General features: G+C 40.3%; 1 protein-coding gene across 5 annotated transcripts in view; it reads left to right on the top strand.

The window, feature by feature from the left end:
* CDK5RAP2 (CDK5 regulatory subunit associated protein 2) overlaps window positions 1–23640 on the top strand; it is a 73130-nt gene extending 49490 nt beyond the window's left edge. For 2 of the 5 annotated variants that reach the window (XM_027687678.1, XM_027687677.1), the window contains exons 26-39: window positions 1379–1611; window positions 3746–3794; window positions 4541–4716; window positions 5856–5981; window positions 10533–10649; window positions 10919–11108; window positions 11316–11437; window positions 12795–13043; window positions 13924–14013; window positions 14285–14544; window positions 16827–16973; window positions 18841–18979; window positions 22018–22064; window positions 22959–23640. In XM_027687678.1, coding sequence (XP_027543479.1) covers window positions 1379–1611; window positions 3746–3794; window positions 4541–4716; window positions 5856–5981; window positions 10533–10649; window positions 10919–11108; window positions 11316–11437; window positions 12795–13043; window positions 13924–14013; window positions 14285–14544; window positions 16827–16973; window positions 18841–18979; window positions 22018–22064; window positions 22959–23018 — 2005 coding nt within the window. In that variant the 3' untranslated portion in view covers window positions 23019–23640. Of the gene's footprint in view, window positions 1–1378; window positions 1612–3745; window positions 3795–4540; window positions 4717–5855; window positions 5982–10532; window positions 10650–10918; window positions 11109–11315; window positions 11438–12794; window positions 13044–13920; window positions 14014–14284; window positions 14545–16826; window positions 16974–18840; window positions 18980–22017; window positions 22065–22958 lie in introns of all 5 variants that reach the window. The other 3 variants (XM_027687676.1, XM_027687675.1, XM_027687679.1) reach the window with 2 other exon arrangements.
* Window positions 23641–25838: the final 2198 nt, after the last annotated feature.

Below are 25838 nucleotides of genomic sequence, written 5' to 3'. Positions count from 1 at the left end.
TAGAAATTAATGAATGAAATTTTATAGCATAAACTCATAAGCTGGAAAATCATCTATGGGAAGCTGGAAAGTATCAGTCTTGCTTTTTGTATGATAAGACCGGGAGCAGCATTTTGGCTGCACATGTACAAATCACAGCCATGGAATGGGGGCTCATGAGAGTGAACCTTTTTTAACATCCACCCCCCTTTTTCCCTTTTTAATATTGTTATTGTCCTGAGGGCTTGTAGGATGCCAGGAAGTGTAACAAAGAAAGGGGTTTAGCCTTTTGGCTTTCTTCCAAATGCTTGAGGAGAAATATTTGGAGACACTGAGCAACCACCAACACGGACTATTATATCTCTGAGTCTTACTGTTGTAAAATACAATTGTGTTACATAGCCCTCATAATTTTACATACCTTGAAAATATACTTCATCCATTTTACAAAGGAAGATCTGACTGTAAATTAAGGAATGAGACAGTATGGGTCACTGTGAAGTTTTTATGGCCACTGTGTAGGACAACATCATGAGTCACAAGTGACAGACCCAAAAATGAATTATTTTATATACAAGTGACAATAAAAATTCTATAACAACCCAGACCATTATAGATTTTGGTTGATTCTCTGCATCTTTTTAAATCCTCTCTATTTTTCTCTCTACTAATGTGTGATTCTGTACAAAGAACTATACCTGTGGTAGAGACAGTGGCAGTATAAAGGGTATGTCTACATTTGCAAGTGTAAACTCAATAAATAAATTCAATTGAGTTGAAATGTATATCCTGGCTTGTGAAGTACAGGAGTTTGGACACCACAGTGGTTGTCATGGTCATGTCTCTGGTAAAAAACATGCAGAAATATGCAGAATTTTCAGACTGGGTGAAACCAGAAAGTCCTCTATTGTGCTTTTGTACGTAAATACATAAAATTTCAGAAGGGACAGCTCTGTTCTTCCATAATGAATTAAGAAAAAAACCCCACAAAGCATCAAAAAACCCATCCTGAAAAAAAACCCAAAACCATTCAATCAGGAAAAATATGTGTATTCTTAAAACTTCTTTTCATGGATTCACTCTTCTTTATCTTAATTTGGCACCTTTGCTGCCATCCAGGTTCCTTCCCAGCAGACCATCGAGTCATTCCCTTAGTTTTGGCCCATTTTATAGATGAAGCAGTTCAGTGATGGAGAATAACCCACAAGTTATGCCCATAAATACCAAACTCAACACTTAGAGACAACACATCTCTCATTACGGCCGTAAAAGTGTTTTAAAAGCAAATCGAGTCGCGTAAAATTATAGTTCAGGAATATAAGTTTAATTCGCTTTTTATTTTTATTTAAGTGTCGCTTACGGTCAGCAAATTGCCTTACAGATAATTTCATTTTCTCAGATATGATTCATTAGTTCATTCCCAAGCTCGAGAGCTCTCCTTTCAATGCCAACAAATTAAAGAGATCCGCTGTGGCTGTGTCACTTACCATCAGCATCTGACAAGTCTGGTTAAAGCCTTTGAGGAGCTGCTTCAGGCCAGTGATGTTGATTATTATGTTGCTGAAGGCTTCCGTGAGCAGCTGAATCAAAGTGTCCTGTTGTTTGAGAAGCTGGAAATGAAATTCCTCTATGGTAAGCAGCAATGTTTTGTGCTTATTTTCACGTGTATTCACGTTCTCCAAATGGGAAGGGTTTTATTGTGTTTTTAGGGGAAGGGTTGCTTTAAAATCAGTTATAGGGGAGGGATGTCTTGGAAGGTAAAATTTTTGTGCTCCAACAAGAATCACAGGCTAATTAGGGAGCTCTGGGGATCACCCAGTCCAATCCCCTGCCAAGGCAGGGTCACCTGGAGTGGGTGACACGGGAACACCAGGTGGGTTTGGAATGTCTCCAGAGAGGGAGATTCTGCACTCTCCCTGGGCAGCTCTTCCAGAGCTCTGCCACCTTCAGTGGAAAGAAGTTCTTCCCCATGTTGAGGTGGAACTTCTTGGGTTTTAGTTTATGGCCATTACTCCATGACTGGAGTTTACTTTTGTGATTGTGCTCTCTATTGACACCTGTTATTTGGAGTTGTTTATCTTAACACAAGCATATTTTAGCTGTCCAAAATGCAGTGGTTATGTTTAGTTTGATAAAAGTTTGTTAAATGTAGCTTCAGGATTTCCTGTTTCAAGCCCAGCTGACTGTTGAAGATACTTGGGGACATAGGTTAGTGCTGGGCTTTACAGTGCTGGGTGAACAGTTGGACTCAATGGTCTAAAAGGTCTTTTCCAACCTAAATTATTCTATGATTTGCTTGAGGGACCTCTATCTCGCTGCCAATAGTCTGACTGGTTAGGAAATACACACAGAGAGCTAAAATGCAATCATGTGTGGGAAAATGAGTATCACAATTGACACTGGTCACCTGAAGGAAGATTATATCCTGCATATTGCCTTCAGTCTGTAGTTTAAAGAAGGTTAGCAGGAAAGTGATGGAAAAGGGACGTTATCGTGAGTAATTCAGCAAGAAAAACCTTTTCCTGGCATTGCAAGTGTTTCTCTTGCTGACCCAGACAACCAGCAATACTTCCACAGATGTCAGCAGCAGGAATTACATCTTCAGCAAAACACTTGAGGCACCTGAAATAGGGACCCTGACCCCCACATCCTCCTGGAATTGGCTCTGGAAGATGACTTTGTTCAGCCCCATTCAGGGCCCAGCTATGCCATGATCTGTGTTCTGCCTTTCATTAAAGATCTCAGCAGCATGTTGCAGTTTTGATTGCTCATATAAAGCAGCTGTATATGAGAAAAAGGTATTACAGGCACTGTGTCATAGCAGGGTAATAAAAGATTGAGTGTATTCAACGATTTCAGTGGCTGCAGAGACTCCTTGCATTACAAATGAGAAGTCTGTAGTGAATAAACATTAAATGCCTTTAAGCCAACAGATGGTATCCTATATACTATGAAAAGTCACTGACAACCGAGACAATTCAATATATCTAACACAATGGTGTTGCATTGAATCACACATTAAAATAAAAGGATGTTTGTAGGGTTGTAAAGAACATCCAGTGTACTAAGAATTGACTGTAAAGAAGCAGCATAAACAACCGTCTGTCTCGGCATTTCCATCCTGACCTTCAGTTCATTCCCCTGAAACTTCAGCTGTGCAGCTCCTCCCTGCCACTTTTGCTTAATTGCACAAAAATTTTAAAATCTGGGGAGCCAAGGTGACACCATGAAACTCTCATTTCCTTATTCAAATTAGTGGCTGAGTCCAGGTCTCTTGCACTAAACTGTGCTTGTGCTCACACACAATTCCACAGAGAATATTGCAGGCAAAATCCCGTGTGTGCCCCTTTATTAAGAATTACTGGTTAACATGATGCTGGGTGGACAAAATCCAAGTGCAACAGAATTGTTTTTATATCATTTTATTTATATATTTTTTAATTGAAGCATTTACTCTTAATCTTTCTGCATACAGCAGAATTATTTCACATCTGTGAGCTAACTAAAACACCGAGGATGTAAAATCTGGCACCTGTGGTCCCTAATAATTTTTTTTTGAGCTTCAGAGCAAGATGCTGCTTTGTTGCTAAGCTATAAATAGTTTTACTTATGTACAGCATTTAACACTAATACACAGTGTGTTAGTATCTGTTGACTTCTCTAATTTCTCATTAATTTACCATTCTATATTTAAATAGAGTAAGATGGAGGGGAAAAAATTGTAATTCTCAGTATGTGTTTTTAATCAGCTGTTTCTGCTTTGCAGGAGAATCAATAGGTACAGAAGTTACTATACTTTATGAATTAGCTCAAAGGTAAGAGTGCAACTGAATGTTTAGCAAAAATGTAGTTGTTTCTTAAGTTGATAAGGATGTTTTGTAGCACAACTTCCACTGTTTTGCTTTTTGGCAGAGCTTTGCTTATTAATATTCAATTTTTTAATAAAATATCCATCAAAAACAAACTAAGGCTTTTTTCCCCACTTCTTATCAAAAAGCTGAGATACTGAAAAAGAAACATCACACTACCAGGACTGTTCCAGTGATGAACAAACAATACATGTGCCATGATCCACTGTGGTGGATGTTCACACATTATCCTGGTTGCCAGGAGGGACAGGGAGCTCCCTGTGACCTTGGGGCTGGCTCAGATCACTGAAGTTGCAGCACAGCTGAGGTTCGTTCTCACAGCCCCCTTCTGCTGAAGGTGAAGAGAGCAGGTGTTGTTGTGCTGCATATGTTGGTTTTATGCCAGCCTGGGATTCTTCTGTGCTACAGAAACCCTCAGCTGCCTGTTCAAGGCAGCTTGAGGTCCCCTGAACACCAAGGTGAATACCTGGTGCTGGAAAATACAAAACGGGCTGGAGGTCCAGTGATTAATTCCTGCTGCCTTCAGTGAGCTCTGAATTTCAGTCTTGATACAACCTCTGATGTGTGGTTTGTCATGTCCTGTATAAATTCCCTTGCTTTACCTGTGAATTTGACACCAAGCCCTCTGTCTGTGCTTCCAAAGTCAATAAAACAACGTTTATATTTTAAAACCGTTTTGTTTGGCGCAAAAGGGATAACGAGAAGAACGCCACGATGTACCAGCAGCTGCAGGATGAGTCCCCTGTACCATCTGCTCTTCAGAGCTTGTCTGATTTGGATTTGTCAGAGAAGTCTCCCCTTGGCTCACCCGAGCACAGGCGTGACCTGGAAGGCCAGCACAGCACAGTGCCAAGCAAGTTCCCCCCAGGTAATGTTTTTCCCACTGCAGATTCGCTGGATATTGGGAAAAGCTGATGAATAACACACAAGGGAACTAATTAAGAAATAATGAAGAATGTTTGTCTGCTTCAGCTTTCCAGTTCCTTGCATAATCATTGCAATTCCAGTGCTAAGGCACACAGAGATGGCAAGGATGTGAGCTGCCTCCTGTTTGAGACAAAATAAACCGTGATCATTTGTGCCTTTGTTGTTTTAGACTCTCGGCTTTTACAGTGCTCCAGACAGCCCTTAAATAGACAAGTTATAGGGGGAAAATAGACAATTGTCAAGAGATTATTACGTTGAAAAAGAGAGATTTTCTAATTTTGTGAAAGCCAGCGTTGTGTTTCCTGGAGGATTGTTAAGTTCTGCATAATTAATAAGTGGTGTCATGTTTGACCTGGATAGTTTCACTAAGCACGAGTGATGCTTGCAGTACTTTATCGGCAGCGATGAAAATTTAATGTCTGAGCTGGCACCGACTGCTCAGGGAGAAATATTGCAGAGTAAACCAGGAGTGTGTGACACGGATAAACTGACAAATCAGACAGTGACAGGTAGAACAGATCAGCTCCTGAATAAAGCTGAAACTTGCAGCCAATGGAAGAAAAATGGTAGGATGGCAGAGGAAGAAGGAAAAGGTACAGTAATGAAACTTGATTCAACAGATTTATTTATTATGGTATGCATTGGGTAAGTCAAAGTCAAATTTCTGTCTGAGTTACTCTGGGAGCTTCCTTTTGTTGTAAGGGAAAGTGTATATGATTGGTGTGTTGAGCCAGAATGTGGAACTGCATTGCAGAGTTTGAATTCATTTCTCAGTACAGGGAATGTTTAAGTAGATAAAATTGTTATCTACTCCAGTTTTGTAGGAAGAAGAAATTTGAAGAGCCTTAAAACTGGAATATTGCTTAAGTTACAATGTAGAGTAGGAGTTGTCACTAAATGCGTGGCTTGAGCACTGTACAAAAAAAAGACTGTTGTGGAGTCAAGTATTTAATATCTGCCATTTTTAACAGCTCTGTATCATCTTTTAGTATTAACAGCCATTAGATTTGGCAGGAGTACGTAGTTTAAAAGAATACAGTAATTTGCTCTAAATAAGAAGTGGTCTCCTGGTTTATTTAGAGTTATTAATGGAGCATCTGCAAGAAATTAGAATCCTGAGACAGCGTTTAGAATACTCCATAAAAACTAATGAGAGACTGAGGAAGCAGCTTGAGAGACAAGTAACGGACAAGGAACTAGATCAAGGTAAGAATTTATTTCATGAGAAATGAAATCCACCTTTTCTGATGAGAGCCTGAGAGATCAAATGCTGCTGGAAATGTTTTGTGTGATTTTTTTTTTTAATAACCCCACCCCTTAAAATGGTGTGCCTTTCTCTGAGTCCTGCTGCATTCTGAGCTTCTCAGCAGACACTGGTTTCCCACACTGCCTGTGACATAAATACAGACCTGATGTGCCTTTTCCTTGAGTCCAGTGCTGGAAGTGTACCCTATACCAAAGCACAAATCTTTTATGGGATACACGTTGCACCACAGAGCCTCAAACCTGCACGTGCACAGATTGCTCAGAGAACAGGACTGCCAGGGAGTTTTATAACATTTCATGGTGCTGTGGTTGAATTTCATACAGAGAACTGAACGACCCTCCTAGTTCTGTTACCAGCAAACAGCCTGCTTTTTTTTCCTTTTTTTGTTTTTGTGCCTTTGGGATATCATTATTTCAGTGTTCTTGTGTTTTAGGATGTCCTCTTTCACTTCTCAGCCATGTCCAGCCAGGGACAGTTGCAGGAGGGGAAGCCCATTTCATCAACATCATTTCAGTATGAATTTTTCAGTCTGAATAAAGAAGGAGGTGCTTTGCTCTGAATTACATCCCTGCTATTGATCCAAAGTAGGAATTGTGGGGAGAATTAGCTTTCCTGCCCCTGTCCCATGTACACCTGGGGCAGTCAGCACAGCACCACTGCCAGCTGGAGATGCCTTCTCTGGAATTTTCTGACTACTCTAAAGCCAGCTTGTGTTTACACACAGGGACAAAATGCCTGTAAGACAGAGCCTGGGCCATGTCAGCTTGTCATTGGAGTTGATTGGTGGGATAAATGTGTCCTGGACAAAATGCCACCGTGAGGTTTTAATGAGAAATACCTGACAGCAACTGATGGAAATTTTAACACGGAGTTGGTTTTCATTCCAAACTCTAATATAAAGCAGCGGATGAAAAATGCTAAGAATAGTTATGCAAATTGGGAGTCAGTGCTCTCTGTTGCTGGTGTTCAGCATCTCTGAAAGCCAAGCTCTGAGCTGTGTTTAACACTTTTCACGAGGAGATAGCCAGCTTTCACTAAAAGGATGCTTTTGGAGCACCTTTGAAGCACCCCATACCTGCACTTCCCTGCACTTTGCTCTCGCTCTCCCACATTCCCCCCACAGGACAATTGATTAATATGCAATATTACTCAGACTGAAAGCAGGCAATAAATACAGACATACTTTCCTTTGCCTCAGTTTCACTAATACTGACATTAGATTCATTATGTTTTACATCACCCCATGATCCATTTCTGTTGTTGTTTAAATGGAGGCAACCTGCACATGGCAGTTTGCTTTCAGGGATAATTTACAGTGATGGAAAGGTGGATAAAAAGCATCCATTTCATCCATGAAGTATTTACACTGCTGGAAAGGCATTCTGTGCTCGTGAAATAACCACATTGAAACACTTCCAACTCTTTTACAGCTTCATAAAGATTCTGGCAAGGGCATCCATTAATGCAGTGAAAGTATATTTTCTTTATAAACTGTCTTATGCCTTCCATCTGTCTTCTTGTTGCCTTAGCACATCTACCAATGCATGGAGGAGAAATTTGGAAAAGTAAAGGAAAAAAAACAACTACCTGTTAGAACAGCTCCTTTTTGCTACTGTGTACTTTCAGTCCTTCTTATTTCTCTCTGTACTGAAGATCTGTTTCATGAGATCAGATAAGCCTGTGCTCTCTTCTAATAATGATGCTCCTTTTTTTCCCTGATAGATGAGATTTCTTTGACTTTCAGTGTAAAAAGAAGTTCACAAGTGAAGTTTGAGGCAGATTCCTGAAGGCATGGGGTGATAGGGCAAGGGGGAATGGCCTTAAGCTGAAGGATGGTAGGTTTAGATTGGATATTAGAAAGAAATTCTTCCCTGTGAGAGTGGTGAGACCCTGGCACAGGTTGCCCAGAGAAGCTGTGGCTGCCCCTGGATCCCTGGAAGTGTCCAAGGCCAGGTTGGACGGGTCTTGAAGCAACCTGGGCTAGTGGAAGGTGTCCCCTAGGGTGGAATGAGATAAATTTTAAGGTCTCTTCCCACCCAAACCACTCTGTGATTCTATGAATTCAATACTTTTAATTTAATATCCTTAGTTTGTTTTCCTTTAAAACAGGAAGCCAAGTTGTAACATACTTAATTGTTCATGAGAGCCTGTTAAATTCATGATATTGAATCATTTGTTCAACTAAAGTTATTGCATAGATTTATTCTTGTCTAATAAATATTATATGGATGTACATACACACATCTGCCCACTATTTTTGCCGTGTTATTTTTAATATTTAGATTCTCTAAGTATTTAAATGCCTCTGGGCTTCCAGTATTCTATAAATGACTCAAGTGCTGGTAATGACTACATCGTTCCTGTAGAGCTGAGGTTTGCAGTGCAAGTAGAACTGAAATAATTGCTTCAATCATTTCAAATGTTAGGCTTCAAAATAAAATCAAAGGTTTAATTTTGAGTTTCCCAGGTTTCAAATGTTATTAATGTCAGTTAACATTAAAATGGGGGGTTATTTGCTTTTTTAACCCATAAGTGACTGTATCTACTCAGAATTCTCTTCATCTGTCAATGCCTTTATTTTGCTTTACCCGGGAATGAATATTTTCTTCCTCTTTGCTGTGATTTTCAATAGTGCCTTTCTTTCAGTCAGTGTTTCCTTTGAAACCTTCAAGGTATGCTTCCTTAGCACTCACTTTTTCAGCACAAAACAGAATGAGAACTCAAGTGTATTGCAGTTGTGGGCCCTGATGCTCCACTTTCCTCTGGTTAGATGGACCTTTGCCTCTGTGGAGAGTGTAATTGATGTCAGCAGGGCTCTGCACAGAAGTAGTAGTCTCAATAGTGGGTCAAATTGCAGGATTGTGTCCCTATTACCACTGGCTCTACATTATCCCTTATTATGTAAGATAACTACTAGTTATATTCTAAAGCCTTTCAGTAGAACTGTGATAGCATAACTTTTCAAATAGGATAAAGCTGGGTGATGGGCAATAAATTAAATTAGAATCAAGATGAGACCATCAAGCCTTGCCACTTCAACTTGAATTGCTTTGTTAAAGTCTGAAAAGGGAAAAGCCTTTTGAGTTCACATAGCTGCCTCAACTCTTTAACATATAGATAGTGAAATGCCATTAGTGCCAGGCTTCTGGAGCCTTTGAGCCTTTCAGTAGTGACAAGAGGTGCATATCATGGCACACTACATCCCAGTTAGGTAGTGGGTAAAAGCTTCAATTGGGATTACAATAAAATGAGATTACTCAGAGGAAGTGCAGCACATCAAATTGAATTGAACTGCCAGAGCTGAAAGGCATCCTCCTCGTACATTCAGCTAATTTTTTTTGCCAGCTGGTTATTTCTCTATTAACCAAATACTTGACACTCTTGTAGTTATCTCAGGAGATACTGGGATAACCAATCAACTGAAAAATACTTTTAATTCCAGTGGGTCCTGAAGTGTTTTACTGACTATGAGAAGGCTGTAAAGGGCAATAACAATTACTTGACTTGCATTTCAGAGGCAGCACCTTGAGAGTGGAATGTGGCACTTTCCAGGCAGTACTGTAACAGTGCACTTGGGGGATGAGTAACATAAATACAGTACATTATGAGGAGTGCCTGGGCTGGAATTTGACTGACTGGATACAGGATGTAACACTTATATTCATATGACTAACGCAATAAGATCCTCAGGGTAGGATTCATCACCCTTATCTTTCTGAAATTTAGACATCTAAATCTGTGCTGGTTTTCCAAAGCTTCTCGTGGAGGCACTGGAGAGAAGTGCAGCTCTTGGAGAACGGGGCTCTCACCCACAGAGGGGTGTGCAGAGGATGCACGGGGTGAGCTGCTCTCTGGAGGGGCCTGTTCCTCCCTGGGGCTGCTGATGGTTGATGAAGATGGGCTCAGTTATTGGAATTTTAGAGACACGAATTTGAGAGGGATAAATCTTCATCCCTGTGGTCATAAATGTGTTCTCAGTTTGTAATCAGAGGCCAAGACAGTGACTCTTGGCTGTGTGGTAACAGATCTATTACCAGATTATTTATGTTACTCCTGCATTAATCCCTGTGGATTAGTTGGTAGAATCTAGTTGTTCTCTCACTGAATACAATGGAGTATGAGCAGAGCAAGACTAAAATATATGATAAACCCTCCAACAGTTTTCAAATCATAGAAATGTCACAAAATACTCCTGCATTTTGTCCTACTGGGATATTAACTGATGGGTAAAGACTGCTGGGGATAATTCTGCAATTTTGGTAATGGTTGCCCAGCAATGAGAGATACTTGTGATGCTCAGGGCTTTGGATTACTTGGCATTAACCTGAGCTGCCTTTTAGCCTGTAGTCATAACCTTCAAAATATATAGTGGAGAAATAGCTTTCATAACATGTTTTTCTGCAATTTTTTAAATTGTTCTTGTCTGGAAAGTTTAATCTTTAATGACCTAGAGATGACTCATAAATCATCTTTTATGTATATATTTATAGGTTCTGCAAACATTTTTATCCATGGCTCAGAGCAGCATAATTCCCTCACTTCTGAAATACATTTCCTGAGGAAGCAAAATCAAGTTCTGAATGCAATGTTAGCAAAAGGATCCAGAGGTAAAAACGTGAACTGTGCTTTACAGGAGTAGCCTGCAACTCATCCCAGATCAGAAAACAATAAAATAGTCACATTCTACTCATTAAACTGACTTAACCATTCTCCCCACCCCTGAAATTCCATGCTCAACCATAAGCATTCAAACTGGGATTAACAATAATAGAGTAGCAGCTGTTATTTTCTGATAGCCTCTGAAAAAGCTGATTTAGTTAAAAACCATAGCTTTAGTGGGGGCGTTACAGATACCTTGTGTTTCTTCTTGTTTCAGATAAACAAAAGGAAAATGAAAAGTTAAGAGAATCTCTTTCTAAAAAGAGTGCAATCATTGAGCATCTTCAGGAGGATCATGAGTGCATCAAGAAGGAAAACGAAAAGTTGCAAAAACAAATTTGCCAAAAGGAAGATGAAATCAGATACCTGACATGTCAAATTTACAGCAGTCGTAATGAATTAAACAGGTATTGATTCTGTCCACATTTAAACAGTCATTTAGAGAAGAAGATTGTCAATGTGACAAGCACGTGTTTAGCCATAGCCATTAACATTGATGAGGTGCATGGATGTATTCAAAAGGCAAGGCAAGAATTACGGAGGGAAAGAGGAATGGATTTTAGATTTTGAAAAAAAATAAGAATTTAACTCAGCTGTTTATTGGGACTTAACAGGTTGCAAACAGAAATTAATGTAAAGCAACATCAGATCTCTGAGAATGAGAAGTTGCTGCAGTCGCTGCGGACGGAGATCAAGGTGTATGAAAAGTTGGAAGAAGCAAGAAGGAAGAGGACAGGTATAAATGCACAAAATTTGCCCTTGCAACCCTTCCCTCTGAATATGACCTTGTAGGGCTGGGTCACTGTTTCTGTGCTTCTGCTTCTCTGCTGTGCTGAGAACTGACAACTTGCTAATCAAATGCTGCTTTTTACTTGGTGTCACTGCCAGGCTGTTTGAGGTGTTGACTGCACACCCCCCAAGTTTCCTTTATCTTTTAGCTAAGGTAAAAACAAGAATTGAAGATTTAGTGGCTCAGGCTTCCTGGGAATCTTAGATATTTACTTGTCATCTAAGTACCTGCTGCTGCATCCTCACAGGTCGTGCTTACTCAGGTAGCTTGTGCTTTCTCTTGGCTGAAGGTGAGGGTATGGCTTCTCCCTGGGGCTGGGAGAAGTGCTGGCACTGCTTTCTGAACCAGCTGTTTAATAATTTCCAGTCCACTTTGATGTCACTAAAGGTGAGATGGGGACTGGAGCTCACCTGTTCTTCCTACCCCTTGTAAGGAAGCTGTGCCACCACGTAGCTGTTGGTGTGGTGAGGTAAAAGAGTGGAAAGCTGCTCATTGCTGCACTCCCCTTACCAGATCCAGCAAATTCCTTATTGGAAGTTCTTGTAAAAGGTGATTTTTTTTCTCCCTGCTCCTCTAATGTGCCCTGCTGCCACTGGATTTCCTGCCTGGCTGCAGCAGAAGAGCCCTGTTGGCACAAGGCTTTAAGTCAAAGTGGGCTCAGAGTGGAAGTGATTCTCCTTGTGGAACTGGTGATGCCATTAGAGAGTAGCAGCACCCTCCTCATGTGGCTCAGCCCCTTCCCACTTGTCTGGAGAACACCCTGATCACTGATTTCAGCAGGAAAGAATACATGGAATTGTTTGTGTGCTGATCTCTTTCTGTGAAAAGGCAAACATAGCCCTTGCTATTTTTCATGTTCAGATTTGTTCCTCTCGTTGCCAGGTGATCACTACTTTGTTTTTAATTCTATGTATAAAATTAAACTGCCAATTCTATACTGCCAATTCTACTTCATCCCTCCTCTGTACTCTGAGATTACCCATTCCTTTTTCTTTCACCAGACTGTGCATTACTGAGCTTCAGATTTTGTAAATCCTCTTCATTCTGTTTTTATCACATTTTTTAGCTTTTGGCTTGAGACTTAGTAGCTTTAATGGACAAAGTGAAAAATAATTTTCAACTCTTTAAATCTTTCCAGGGTAGAAGCAATTAAGATGTGCTTTTTTGTTTATCTCAATGGTGTTTGTAGTTAATTCTTAATATTGGGGATAACACTGGCTATAACTTACTTGCTGAGTGTTCTAGTGGCTAATATTTTTTAATTGTTAAAGATGTTTAAGTGTTTCTTTTGAAATTGTCTCAGATCCCAGATGTGATGCCTCGGAGGAATTCAGAAAAGATCAGAATAATCCACTTGACTTACACGAACTATTGACTGAAATACAGAGTCTGCGGGTGCAGCTGGAAAGGAGTATCGACACCAACAAGTCCTTGCATGAAAAATTAGAGGAACAGCTTTCCAAAGGAAAGAGGGAGGAAGTGGCATCAGTGTCAGCTGTTAATATCAACTGTCTTTTCAAACCAGGATCTCAGCACTGTGCAGGAGTGAATGGTACTGTGCTGTGTGTGCTTTTGTTGTGCTGTGAAACCTGTGCCTTGCTCTTTAAAGATGCTCTAAAAGCCTTATACAACATCAGCTGCACCCAAATCCCATTCCTGGTAGAGCTGTTCGTGCAGGGGGTGTGAAGTGAAACTTTCCTTACCTGGGGGTTCTTTTTTCACTCCAGAGCTCTGTAGTGTTTGCTAAGGGTGAGTATGTGTTACCCAAGAATGATCAATAAGTGCACTAAATGGGCTCTGGATAAATCACTTGTCCCTTTTTTGCCCTTGAGGAATATTTTACCTTTATTTCCATCACTGTTAAGTGATGCTGTTTTAGCAAATCAAGGAAAATGTAATGTTTACACTCAGGTTATTGTTCCAATATAAATGTACATGGGATGCAGAGGGCATGAAAATCTTCTTCCTTGCTGCTTAAAGTGCTCTGCATAGTAACAGCTTTCCATACATCCAACATACAGCCACATGGACCAGAAAAACTCCTTGGAATGTCAACAGCTGACTTTATTAGGTTTTTAGGTTGCTGTCTTTACTCACAAGTGCTTAGGGAATTTGGAAGGTCTTTAATCTGGTAGTGTGGAGAGTGTCATACTTCTTGTGGAATTAATAGGAAGCTTACATTTACTAATTAAAATATGCTCTTCAGGAGGTATTTTAGATTTTTTTACTATTTTGGGAGATATGTAGAACTTTGGATAGATGCTAAAATACAAGAGTAGGTAAATACTGGAAGATCCATGGCTGCATTTCCTTGCTTCCTGAGTCCAAGTGCAGCATCAGCAATAAAAGAAGCAGAAGTAGAGTTGGGAAGTTTTTTTAATAGATGTAAACATCTACTGATAAGAGTTTTCCTTCTCCCTTTTTATATGTAGAAAACCTTTGCAAATGCCCTGCTGCCAGCAGAAACATTTGTGAACAGCAGAAGCAGAGGAGTGGACGTTGCATTTCACTGGGGAAAACAGGTACATCCAAATGTGTTCTAAATGTCAGTTATGACCCTGAGATGAGCTCAGTTGGTCAGAGCCTGGTGCTAATAGTGCCAAGGTTGTGGGTTCCCTGTATGAGCCATTCACTTAAGAGTTGGACTTTGAAGATCCTTGTGGGTCCCTTCCAGCTCAGAATATTCCATGATCCTGTAACTGTTGGTACCTCAGACGTGTTGTTTGAGAGAAATTTAGTGTAAATCGGTTCTGCGTGTAAGGATAAAATAAGTCCACTGTTTTTCTGTCCCAGGTACACTCCCAGCTCCTAAGGATGATGTAGACAGTGCTTCCCACTGCAGCAGCACCTCCTGCTCCAGCACCACGTGCACCCCTCGCCTGGTGCCCGGACACGGGGTGTGGGCGGACAAGAACGGGCGCCACGTGCTGGGGCTGATCGAGGACTACGAGGCCCTGAGGAAACAGATCACAGAGGGGCAGCAGGTCCTGGCAGAAATGGATATTTCCCTCAGAGACATCACTGGTACGAAGCTGCAGGAGCCTGGAGTAAAGGTAAGCAGAGAAAGCTGCTAAAGGAGGGTGAATTTATAGAAGAAGAAGAACCAGGTTAATTGTGCAGCAGGCACTGAATGACTCAGGACACCCTGACCTTCACAGTCTAAGCCTCATCTAGATGTAGGCACTTATTTGTGATTCTGAGTTAATGAGGCTACAGGTAAATTAGTTAATTCTGGTGCTTTAAGCAATCTTAGTTTTACTTGCAAGTTGAAATGAGGTAAAACTGCTTGCTTTTATATGAAAAGTGGTGTTTGTTACGCTGGAAATGATAAAAAAGCCAAATGAAAGCAACAACAGAAAACCTCAGGTAACAGTCTAAAATGCTTTAAAGAGGGCATAAAGTAGTGGTGTGTAAAGATAATCTAAGGATAAAACTAATTGAGATTTTCTTGTAATGCAGGTTTGAGACTAATGCAGGAAATATGAGACAATTAAAAGAAATGGGATACAGAGCTAATAAAGTTCCCCACTTAGTTGAATTCAGCCCTTTAGTAACACCAGCTTGTAACTGTACTTTAATGATTGATGCATGCTAATGAGGGTTGTTTCATATTACATTCCTATTCAGGGAAGCTTTGTAATATTTTTTCACTTCTTGGTATCAGCTGAGCATTTTAGCAATATCAGTGGCTACCCAGAGACTGGAATATCTTATTAATGATCAAATATTGTCTTCTGGAACACAGTGTATCATCCTTTCTGCATCCTGTGACACAGTAATTGCAAGTCTTGGTGCTCTTGCTGTAATCTTAAACATAACAATGTTTAAACCAATCAAATGTTTGTGTTGTCTTGAATAATGTCAGTCCTTTTCCTCTAGAATCAGGAGAACTGGTTAGTGTTTACTTCTGCTCATTTTTTCTTATGTAATATTTTTAATTCCTGGACACAGTTAATGATGGCATATTTGGGGTGGATTGAAAAGATAAATTTGCCTACAAGCTTCAATTAAAGGGAAGGAACAATCTGTACATGTCTGTGGCATCTAATAAAGAACTAAGAAACTTAAACCCCAACAGGAAAGGCTTGGAACAGGCACTGAAAACAACAGCCAGTGGTAAAAATAATGAACCACTGGCATGGAGGGTGCTCAGAGACACTTACTGGAGGCAATTTTAAAAATGATTATGCCAATATTTGAAAAATTCCATGTAATGCTCTCCTGCCTTGGAGTGGGAAAGGAAACTAAGTGACTAATGAAGGTCCTTTTCACCCCTATGATTTTATGATAATATAAATGTTGTAAAAACCATTCCTGCTGCTCTTCAAAAACCAGAAGGTCGTAACTGCAGGGATAAATTTGTGCTACTTATTTTTGCAGTTTTAATTAGTGAAGCTATTGAAGGTGCAGTCTTCAACAATTCTGAAATTCTTTTTGTGGTATCACATGTGTGCTCACCCAGGAAAATGATGCCTGAATGACAGTTAAGACTCTCTGAAGTATCATATATTTCCAAATGACCTAGTTAACATACTGATAATGACTGGAAAAGTAATCTCTCTAAGTTTTTAACTTGTTTTGTTGGTGTAAAGATAAAAGCAGTAAGTTTCACAATTTGCAGTTTCCTATCAAGCTTTACATCACTGAATTTTCAGACTACTTAGCAAATGGGATGTTTTATGTGACAGGAGGATTCTGGTTAGATAACAATGCTAAATAAATATTCAGATTATATCCTGCATGGGGTAGGAACTGCAAATGCTTTTCTTTCATTACCCTTCCCCCTTCTGTAGCACCACTGCTTTGGTAATTCATTTGCTCCCCTCACATTCTTTCCCTCCTTTATTTCACATTTATGCAATTTCTTCAATTTGGTTTTCTCATCTGTCAGCAGAGGAAAACATTTTATGTGTGTCCTGATGGTTATTTTAGCATTAAATGGAACAGTTTAAAGGGTCTGCTAAGGAAGAAACATCTATATTGCTTAAATTGATGTCTGTAATCATTGACTTTCAAATAACATGACACGAAATGCAAATGGAGAAAGAAGAGAGTTGCCAACTGTTACCATGTGGCAAAGCAAATCTAGTAAATATAATCTATTCTTAATCATGGTTATTGATTAGGATGAATCCCCTCCCTCCCTGAAATTCTCAGATAATGCATAATTCATCAGCTTTTGTTAACTAACAAATTAGTTTTTATGGCAAACAATGTCTGTGTACATTATCTTAAATATGAAATCACACCCACTGGATTAAATCCATTCATTAAGATTACATTTCCATAATGTTTTAAGTATGAAATATGACATGTCTCTACTCCTGTGATACAGGTACCAGCCCAGGCATCCCTGCATGGCTTTTCCACAAATACTCACACAGTGCAGCAGATTTTAGAAGAGGCTGCACGTTTACTGAAGCTTCTCTGGAGAGTTTCCCTTCCCCTGAAAGCTGCACATGGTACTGCTCAGGGCACTCAGGTACTGCTGGGTTTCACTGGAATTTGTTGGATTTGAGGTTTTTTTTCTGATCTCTGATAATGTGTCAAGGGATATGGACCAGTTACAAACGTGTCCTTTGGGAAAATCTTTTGAAAATCATGAACCCAGGATGTCCAGTGTGTGCTGGTTCCTGTCCTGGTCATATTGTGTGCCCAGGTGTTAATTTACAACATACTTTATAATCAAGATGTCATCTGTAACCCTGTTACAGGATATTCAGGAAACCCAGGCAGGTGGCAAATGTTCCACTTCTGCAAGAAAAGGTTTGGACTCTCTGTTATTTGAGCCAAATTCAATTTGATTATGTGTATTCCAGTAAGAACAGAAACATCAGCAACTTTGATGTAATCTCAGCTACAAAATGTTGTTGATGCCAAAGCTGTAAAAGAGGATGCTTTTGTAGAAGTGTGACAAAACCCCAAGACAAGTTTTATAACATTTTAGTTAAAAAGGATTGCACTATGCAAATGAATGAAAGTAAACTAAATGAGGAATGAATTATCTCTACTGTCAGAGTACCACCACTCAGCAAAGCAACTGTTTCAAACTCTGGCTTTAAAATAAATCTGAAGTGTTTTCACTGAGGTTTTTGTATGTGTTTTTTAAGGGAAGTAGGATATTCCTGAAAAACCCCTCAAACTTTAAGAAAATAAACATTTTATATATAATTTCATATCATTTTTGGTGATGTTTTCTAGCATCCTTATATAGACTCACAAAAGCAGAAGGAGTTTGCTGTCTGATATATTCACTGATGTTTCAGCTCCATATTTGGAATGTCTTGGCAAGTGTGTGTGCTTCCATTTTTATCCTCATGTGTGTAATCTATACAGAGAGCTAAATGTTGGCCTGGGTTGCAGTATCTGAACATACCTCACACACACTCAGGGCTTTCAGTATGTGGGTGATGCATCTTGTGCTTCCCTGTCACACTGATCTAAACCTTCTTCATTTGGATCAGTCACTTATGAAAATCTGACCTTAATGTGTGTGGGGATTTGAGTTCCCAGGATGCACCTAATTAGAGCCTAATAGAATCTTTTTTAAAGTTTCTTATCCAACATCCCGAGATCTTAAGGGTATTAGATTGCTTCTGATGTCTTAAATGCAGCATATGAAAGAATGTCTCTTGAAGCTTGATTGTAAAAGATACAGAGCATTCACTGCCTTCTCTGCAGCCCCACAGGAGCTGTGAGTAATCAGTTCTGCAGAGCTAAGTACTGGGGGCAAATTCCAGAGACACATTAATTAACAAGTGGCACAAGATTAAAAACGTGCAAGCTTAACTTTGCCCAAGGATCCTGGGCAGATGTGTCAGGGCTGCTCACTGTCCTGTTTTGCAACTTACTAACCATAACTTGGTTGGAACTGGTGAAAACTGAACCTTAATAATGATACTGTCAAATAATTTTGCAATTAAACCATCCTGTTCATATGTCCAGTGCCTTTTAGCCCTTTTGTAAAGGCAGCATCAACTGTTAACAGAACCCTGGAGGAGCAAGATGGAAGTTCTGAACCTGCAGACAGGACACTTGCTGATCCCATGGCACTGCCCTTCCTTATTTTTTCCAGTTTAGAGAGAAAAATAGGCACTGGTGTTAAGACTTTCCCCAGTGTAAGAGAAAAATTGTAGTTGTCTCTTGACAGGTGTCATAGAATCATAGAATCATGTCATGGGGGATGTGAATGAGGAAGGACAGGACTCAGGCATCTTTCACTCCTTTAAGTTTTTCATACTCTAAGGAAGCTTGAGAGTGAGTGCTTGTACAAAAATATCGAGCAATTCCCAATGTAGATAGTGCTTTTATGTAATAGTTTAATGTCATATTTTCTTCTCTCAATTTAGGATGAAGGGATGAAAGCAGAAATATTTCGATTACGGAAGAAACTGTCTGAGCAAGAGAAGAAGTTGCACAGCACAGTGAAACGCCTGCACTCCACAAACCAGCTGAAGGAAAACATGGAGAAAGTCATCATTGACCAGTGTAAGTGTGTGCTTTGTTAATGATTCTTATTTTAATTTTTGTAGTCTGTGGCTGCCTTTAAAATTGGCCTTGTGCACTCCCAGCTGTTAGTGACAAACAGCTCACGAGGTCCAGGCTGTGCCAGACTGATGGAGCCTCATTCCAGTGGAAAAAAGTTGCCCAAAGTACAGAATGCTGCAGAGAATATCATGGGAAGCAGTTTTACACAAACCACTGCTAACATGTCAATCCATGCAGCTGCCCCTGATTGCCACTTGAGTAGTTCCATTTTGGATACTATTTTTTCTATCTTGCAACAGTTCTGGACAGAGGCAAAGCTACTGTTGCTGTAGACCTTTTCAACCAAAGATTTTTGTCCTTCTCAGAATTGTGATTTTGCCTCAGTCTTAGTAAACATGGAATTAGGCTTTTAGATTTTCTGAGGTGCTGCCCTGTAGCAAAGGAGATCTGTCAGTGCTCTGCACCAGACTGGGGAGTGCAGGAGAACAAGGCTGAGAATGAGGGAAACAAAAATTTATGATGAGTAATTTTTTAAAGAAAAATTAGGACATGCTGTGAAATGATATTTTACCCTTAGCATCCCATATCTAGGAAATTAGCTGGAAACATGAAAACAAGTGGGGCACGGGCAATATTGTAGCTGTTTTAAGCCAGATTTGAAGAGATCCATCTCTGCTGCTTTAGAGTTTAATCACTCACCAGAAGAGCTTTGAATGGATCTCTCCTCTACCTTCATGCTACAGCAATATGTGTATTGTGGGAGGGGGATTTAATTTTCTTCTTTAAAAAGAAAATTTAAAAGTCCTTCCTTACCTTCTCTGAAGAGGTGGGACTGAATGGCTCGTTAGTCTGTGCTGGAGTGGCACTTGTGTTACCAATAATTCACCTAGACTGGAAAATGTTCCACACCATACAAAGTTATAAAAATAACCATAACGCTATATGTGACTCAAGTCATTTAAATGCAGTGTAGAGTGATAAATGTTATTTTGCTCCATAGCCTGTAACTTTTATATCTAAGGTCCATATATCTCCTGCCTGCAGATTTTTGTTGTTTTAAGCATTTATGGGCTGGTTTTTGGTCATTCTTTCAGAATTGTTATATTAAACGATGTACCAATTACTTATATTAAATCATAAACTGTGTTTTGTTCAAGTTTTAAAGCTAAATAGCTCAGTTTGGGGTTGTCATATAAAGATCAAAGCTATTGTATTATGTCTTTCCAAATAATATCCCTGGGGTAGATTTACTGGGGTAGTTTCTCCAGTTCCAGTGACATCTGGGACACACTGGGTAGTTTCAGAACTAGGCAGGGTATAAATCAACAGAGATTTTTATCCTTGTAGCCAAAGTGTTATCCCTCTGCCACTCCACCACTGTGGAAATGTGCAAACAGCACATCTCCCCCTAATTTTGCTCCCTCTTTGCAGGGCATTGAGCCTCATCTGAACGAGGGGCTGAGAAACTGAAACCTGCATTTTCTGAAACCTCCGTAATGCAAAAGTGCTGCCTGGGGAGCAGCAGCTGTGCCAGCAGTGTCACAGCCTCCAAATTCTCTTCATGGGCTGAATTTAACATTTTTGATTTAGAAAAAAATCTAGTTTGCCAGGTGAAATGAATTTACTAGTAGAGCTCTTATGAGCAGAGAGCACTCTGCTAACCAGAAAGGCCTGGATATGATTTTCTCTATGTTTCATTGATTATGGGAATTATGGATGTCGAGTTGCCTTTGCCTTAAAGAGCAATTTAATAAATGTTTCTAATTTGCATCTGTACACAAATTCCTGACCGAGCATACAGCGAAACTGGGGGATCATGTGAAGCTGCTGGATTTTGTCAGGATGTTCACACTTGTTTTTGAGATTTCTTCCTTTCCCCTTTTGCTGCTAAGAAAGGAAAAGCATCGCTTTCCTTTCCATAGGTGACCTTGCCTGCCTTCATTCTCCACACATCCTGTTACCTGGCCTCCACTGAGGATATTCAGGTTCCCTCTGTTATTTAGTTGAACATTCCTAAATATATTGAGAGGCAGAGACTGGAACATTCTTGTGGCTCGGAGTCTTCTGTGTGCTTTCTCTGGTGAGAGAACTCATTGCTTATAAACCTCCTCTGAACCTCTGAACATGGAACAATGTGGTGCCAAATTGCAGTAATCTGCCAAGGGTGTAATTATCTCATGACAGCTCTACCCTTGGCATTGTTGGGTTCTTACTGTTGTAATGAAAAATCTTTATTGTGGCTAAATTGTTTATTTTTGAGACTGGAATATCAAATTGGTACTTGTGAGGGGTGCATTTCAGCAGTTATGGAGCTGACACAGATTAGAGACTCGCAGATTTAATCTGACATTTCTAAATACCGGTTTTTGTTTGGGAGCATCCCCCCCTCCATTCACAGGTCTGCTGCTGTCCCCACAGAGCCAAAGTAGCTGGAAGAACAGAGAACACTTGGAACCCTTCAGAACAAGCCCCTGATGTGATTTCCCCATGGTCCAGAGGAGTTGCCTTGTCCTTGAACTGCTGGAGGATCTGGGTGACTCCTTTTGCCACCTGCCCATGGTCCCCCCATAACATCTCCACTGCAAATTTTCCCTCTTCCCTACTAACTGCCCTCCCCAGCCCAAATAGGATATATAATGGCTCAAACTGGAGTTAAATCAGGCACCATCTCCCCTCAGAATGAACAGAAAGTCTTCCTTTCTGCCTTAGGTGGAGGGAACCGGGCGCTCAGGATCGCAGGGGCTGTTGGTGCCTGGGATGTTACACGCAGTGCTGAGCTATTCCTGTTTCACATGGAATGTTCTTGGTGTGGCAGAAATACTTCTAAACCACTTCCATGATGCTTAGATTTGAAAAGCAGATTATGGAATATAGGCCAGGAGTAGGAAATGACATTCCAGGGGTGGCCTCTGGACCTGCCCTGTGGTCCCGAGGAAGTCCTCCTGCTCAGATGTTATCTAATATTTGGTCATAAGACTTGAATACAGTGAATTTAGAAAGACTTGAAGCAGTCCTTTTAATCTCCTCTTTCTTTCCAGTGGTTTTGACTCATGATGTCTTGAAGAAAGCCAGAGGAAACCTGGAAGTAAGTAAAATTTTTGCTTGTTTTTAATTCCTTGGTATATGCTAATCAGAAATCTGCATTGCTGTGTCAGGACTATTTTGCAGAATTAGTCTGATTTGCTTTAGGTTTGCTACCTAATCAAGTCTGGGTGACAGCAGTTTAGTATGATAAATAGTCTGCTGTGTTTGATGTCTGAATTAAGAGTTTTATGACTGACCACATAAAACAGCTAAACCCTCTCCTTCCTGATGCTTCCCTAGATTAATATTCATGTCTGTCATCACCTTCCAGCAGTTTATTTTCAGGCGATCACAGCCTGATAACCTGCCTGCTGAACAAGTTCACAAAGACACCCTTATTTAAAGCTGGAGTGTGTATTAGTAACTGGTGCACCTTTTATTTTTTAAACATGGACCCAACAGGCAAAGCTTTTGCAACCATCTCTTTGTTGGTGGAAGGTGTTAAATCACTGGGAGTGTTTAAATAATCACTGCTCAGATATAATTTCTCCCAGAAGGTTCAGACTTTGCTCCCAGAAGAATGTAATACACTTCTTGACTGCTAAATCCCAACCTGCTCCTCACACCCCTCCACTGTGAATGATTGTACAGCTCCCAGCCCCTCCTTGAATTTTCCTCTAACCTTTTCTGTGCACCCCTTCTCCCTCATCCCCATCAGTGCCTCCTTCAGCACTTCCCTGTGCAGCTGCTGTGCTGTTGTCTCAGCCCTGCCTGAGCTAGAAAGTGATGACATAAAAGAGTCTTTCTGCTTACAAAAGTCTTATCACTTTAATTTGAAGATCTGCTGAACACAGAAGCTCCTATTTGCAGCTCCTTGTGCAGCAGGATGGGGTAGGGACAAATTGTGGGCATCGAAGTACTGTACAATAATAGTAATTATTGCTTTTCTAACCAGGTCCCACCAGCTGAGAATCAAAAATCACCTTCCTACACCAGCAAAAAGAGGATTCTCTGAAGGAGAAAGTTCTGCTAACAAAGACTGGTCCTGGGAGCTGTTTGCTTCATGCTGCCTTACTATTTATTGATGTAAAAATGTTTGTTCAGCTCTTTTAATGGAATCAGCCTTTGACCAAAAAAAAAAAAAAAAAAAAAAGAAAAGAGGACAAAAAAAGAATTCTTTTGGTAAATAACTTATTTAACATTTTCTGTAATGTAAAGATGGTTTTTAATATTTATTACAGAAGCAAGGTACTGCAGGTACTGAGGAAAAATCCAGATTTTTTTTTTAAAAGTTGGCACATTTGAAATTTTATATTTGTAATTGTCATGTTATAAACTTATTTGTTGTTATAGTCAAACAGGTCCAGAAAGAGTCAAGAATATGATCCACCTTCCACTGTTTCTCTACTGCTAAAATAATGTATGTTAAAAAAAAAAAAAGATTCTGCCAGTTGTCATTGTTTTGTAGAAATGTGAAAAATTTTCTATATTTTAAAGCATTTTAACCATCTCTGGAAGATTCTTCTGGAAACTGCCTGATGCTGGGCTTTCTTACTGTCCTGTTAGGAACTTAGATTGATGCTGTGTCTGAAAATGTTACGTAGAATCAGACAATTAAAATGAAAAATAATCACAAACGTGTTTGTGTTATTTTGTTTAAAACCTCAGACTTTGAGCATTACTGAACAAAGAAACCACATCAGAGGGTGCCTTTGCTGAGTGGCACAAAGTGAACTGGGAAAATAGTTTAACCCTAACACGACCATAATACAGCGATTTTTAGTTACAAAAGTAGACTTTGTGGTGCAATCATGGTTTTATTGAACTAATTTAAAAAATCATAGAATGGTTTGGGTTGGAAGGGAACCTTAAAGATCATCTCATTCCAACCCCCTGCCATGAGCAGGGACACCTTCCACTAGCCCAGGTTGCTCCAAGCCCCATCCAACCTGGCCTTGGACACTTCCAGGGATGGGGCAGCCACAGCTTCTCTGGGCAACCTGTGCCAGGGCCTCACCACCCTCACAGGGAAGAACTTTTTCCTAATATCCAACCTAAACCTGCTCCTTTAGTTTGAAGCCATTCCCCCTTGTCCAGGCCCTTGTAAACAGTCTCTCCCATCTTTCCTGAGGGCCCCCTTCAGCTCCTGGAAAGCCACAATTAGGTCACTCTGGAGCCTTCTCATCTCCAGGCTGAACAATCCCAATTCTCTCAGCCTTTCCTCATGGGAGAGATCACAGATAATCTGGTCCTTGGCACTGGGGATGGTCTCTCACATTCCATACTTCCACACAACCACTGTGCACATCATTTTTTTATTGGAGGAAACCAACCTGAAGCCCTTCACCTCCCAGGTGTCCCTTTCTGTGGTCCCTGCTGTGACCTGCTTTTCAAGTTCCCATCATGGGCTCTCTCTGAAGGATGCAGATGGATTTAGTGGGAGGTCCCACAGCCTTCCAGGAGGTGCCAGGCTCTGGGAAGTGTTCTGTGCCTTGGAGATCCCAACCTGCAGCCCGTGCCCGGGTTATCCCGGACCTCCCTGTGGCACCACCCCGGGATGGGAAGGCTGAGCCCAACCCGGCGCTGCCTTTCTGTGCCAGGAGGGGGAGCCAGACCCATTCGCCTGGATTCGGGGAAAAACGCCAGGAAAATGGGAAAAGTTAAAAATAAACTTCGCCAGTCGGAAAAAGGGGGGAAGGTAAGGGAAGGAGCATGCAGTCAAACTTGTTCTACAGTCTCTTCACACATTATTGTCCTCACAGCTCACTAAAAACGTCAAGTTAATTTTACTAAGTAGCTAAATTATAGACACTCAGCTGTAATCAGAATCCGCTATACATTTCAATTTTCAAAATTAATCATCCTACGTTTTTCTGAGCTGTAACACCTGAAGGAAACAGCTGTACAGCTATATATAGCACTCCCATGCCTCTTGGTCTTCTTGCAGCCTTTTCTTTCCCCCCACACCATCTGTACTTAAAAATAAATAAATAAGTAGGTTAAATGTTTCCCTTTCCTGAGATGATTTGCCACTTATTTCTTAATGGTCCCTGCTGTGCCCTCTCAGAGCTCTTCTCCTGACCCCTCTTTCCTTCTGACGGGCTCTGATTGCTGCACTCAGTTCACAGCAGAGCAAACACCTGGGCAGGTGGAGGGGACAGAGTCACCATCGAGATTGGGTTAACTGGGAGAGGAAAAAAAAAAATGCAGTTTTTATCAATACCTCTTTAAAAACAGATGATCCTATGAGATCAAAGTATTTCATCTTAATGAGAAGTGCCTCTTAAACACACACAATTTACTGGGCTGGTTTAAAAATAATTAGAAAAAAAAAAACAACAGAAAAACAGCTCACCAGATGGAGCCCGCAGAAGACAAAGCTTACGGAGTGTTAAACTTTGTTCCCATTAAACAAAATTAAATTTTCCTTTAAAAATAATTATGCAGGAGAAAAATAAGCAGCATAAGCAAATGGAATTAAAGGAGGGGCTCATTTGCTTAGTGAGTTCCTGCCTGTACTTTCATTATATGTGCAAGGTGATTGGAAACATTGCTGAGAGAGTAGTTCAGGGATGAGGATTCTAGAGGGTGAGGGGAGACCTGCTGTTGTCACCTGTGACCTTGAACCTCTCTGCTCATTTCCCAGGCTTGCAGGACATAAACAGGCTGAAGTCCTTCTCAGAGAAGAATTCAGAAGGCCAGGTGGGATTAAGGGGAAAAAAAAGAAAAGGAAAGAAGCAAAAAAAAGGGAAAAGAAACAAAGAAAAGGAAAAAAAAAGAAAAAAGAAAAAAAAGAAAAAAGAAAAAAGAAAAAAGAAAAAAGAAAAAAGAAAAA

The sequence above is a fragment of the Neopelma chrysocephalum genome, unplaced genomic scaffold (assembly GCF_003984885.1).
Source record: "Neopelma chrysocephalum unplaced genomic scaffold, ASM398488v2 Primary Assembly neopelma1_74, whole genome shotgun sequence".
Lineage (NCBI taxonomy): Eukaryota > Metazoa > Chordata > Aves > Passeriformes > Pipridae > Neopelma > Neopelma chrysocephalum.
Note: the sequence above shows the minus strand (reverse complement) of the source record. Positions and strands in the feature narration are given on the sequence as shown.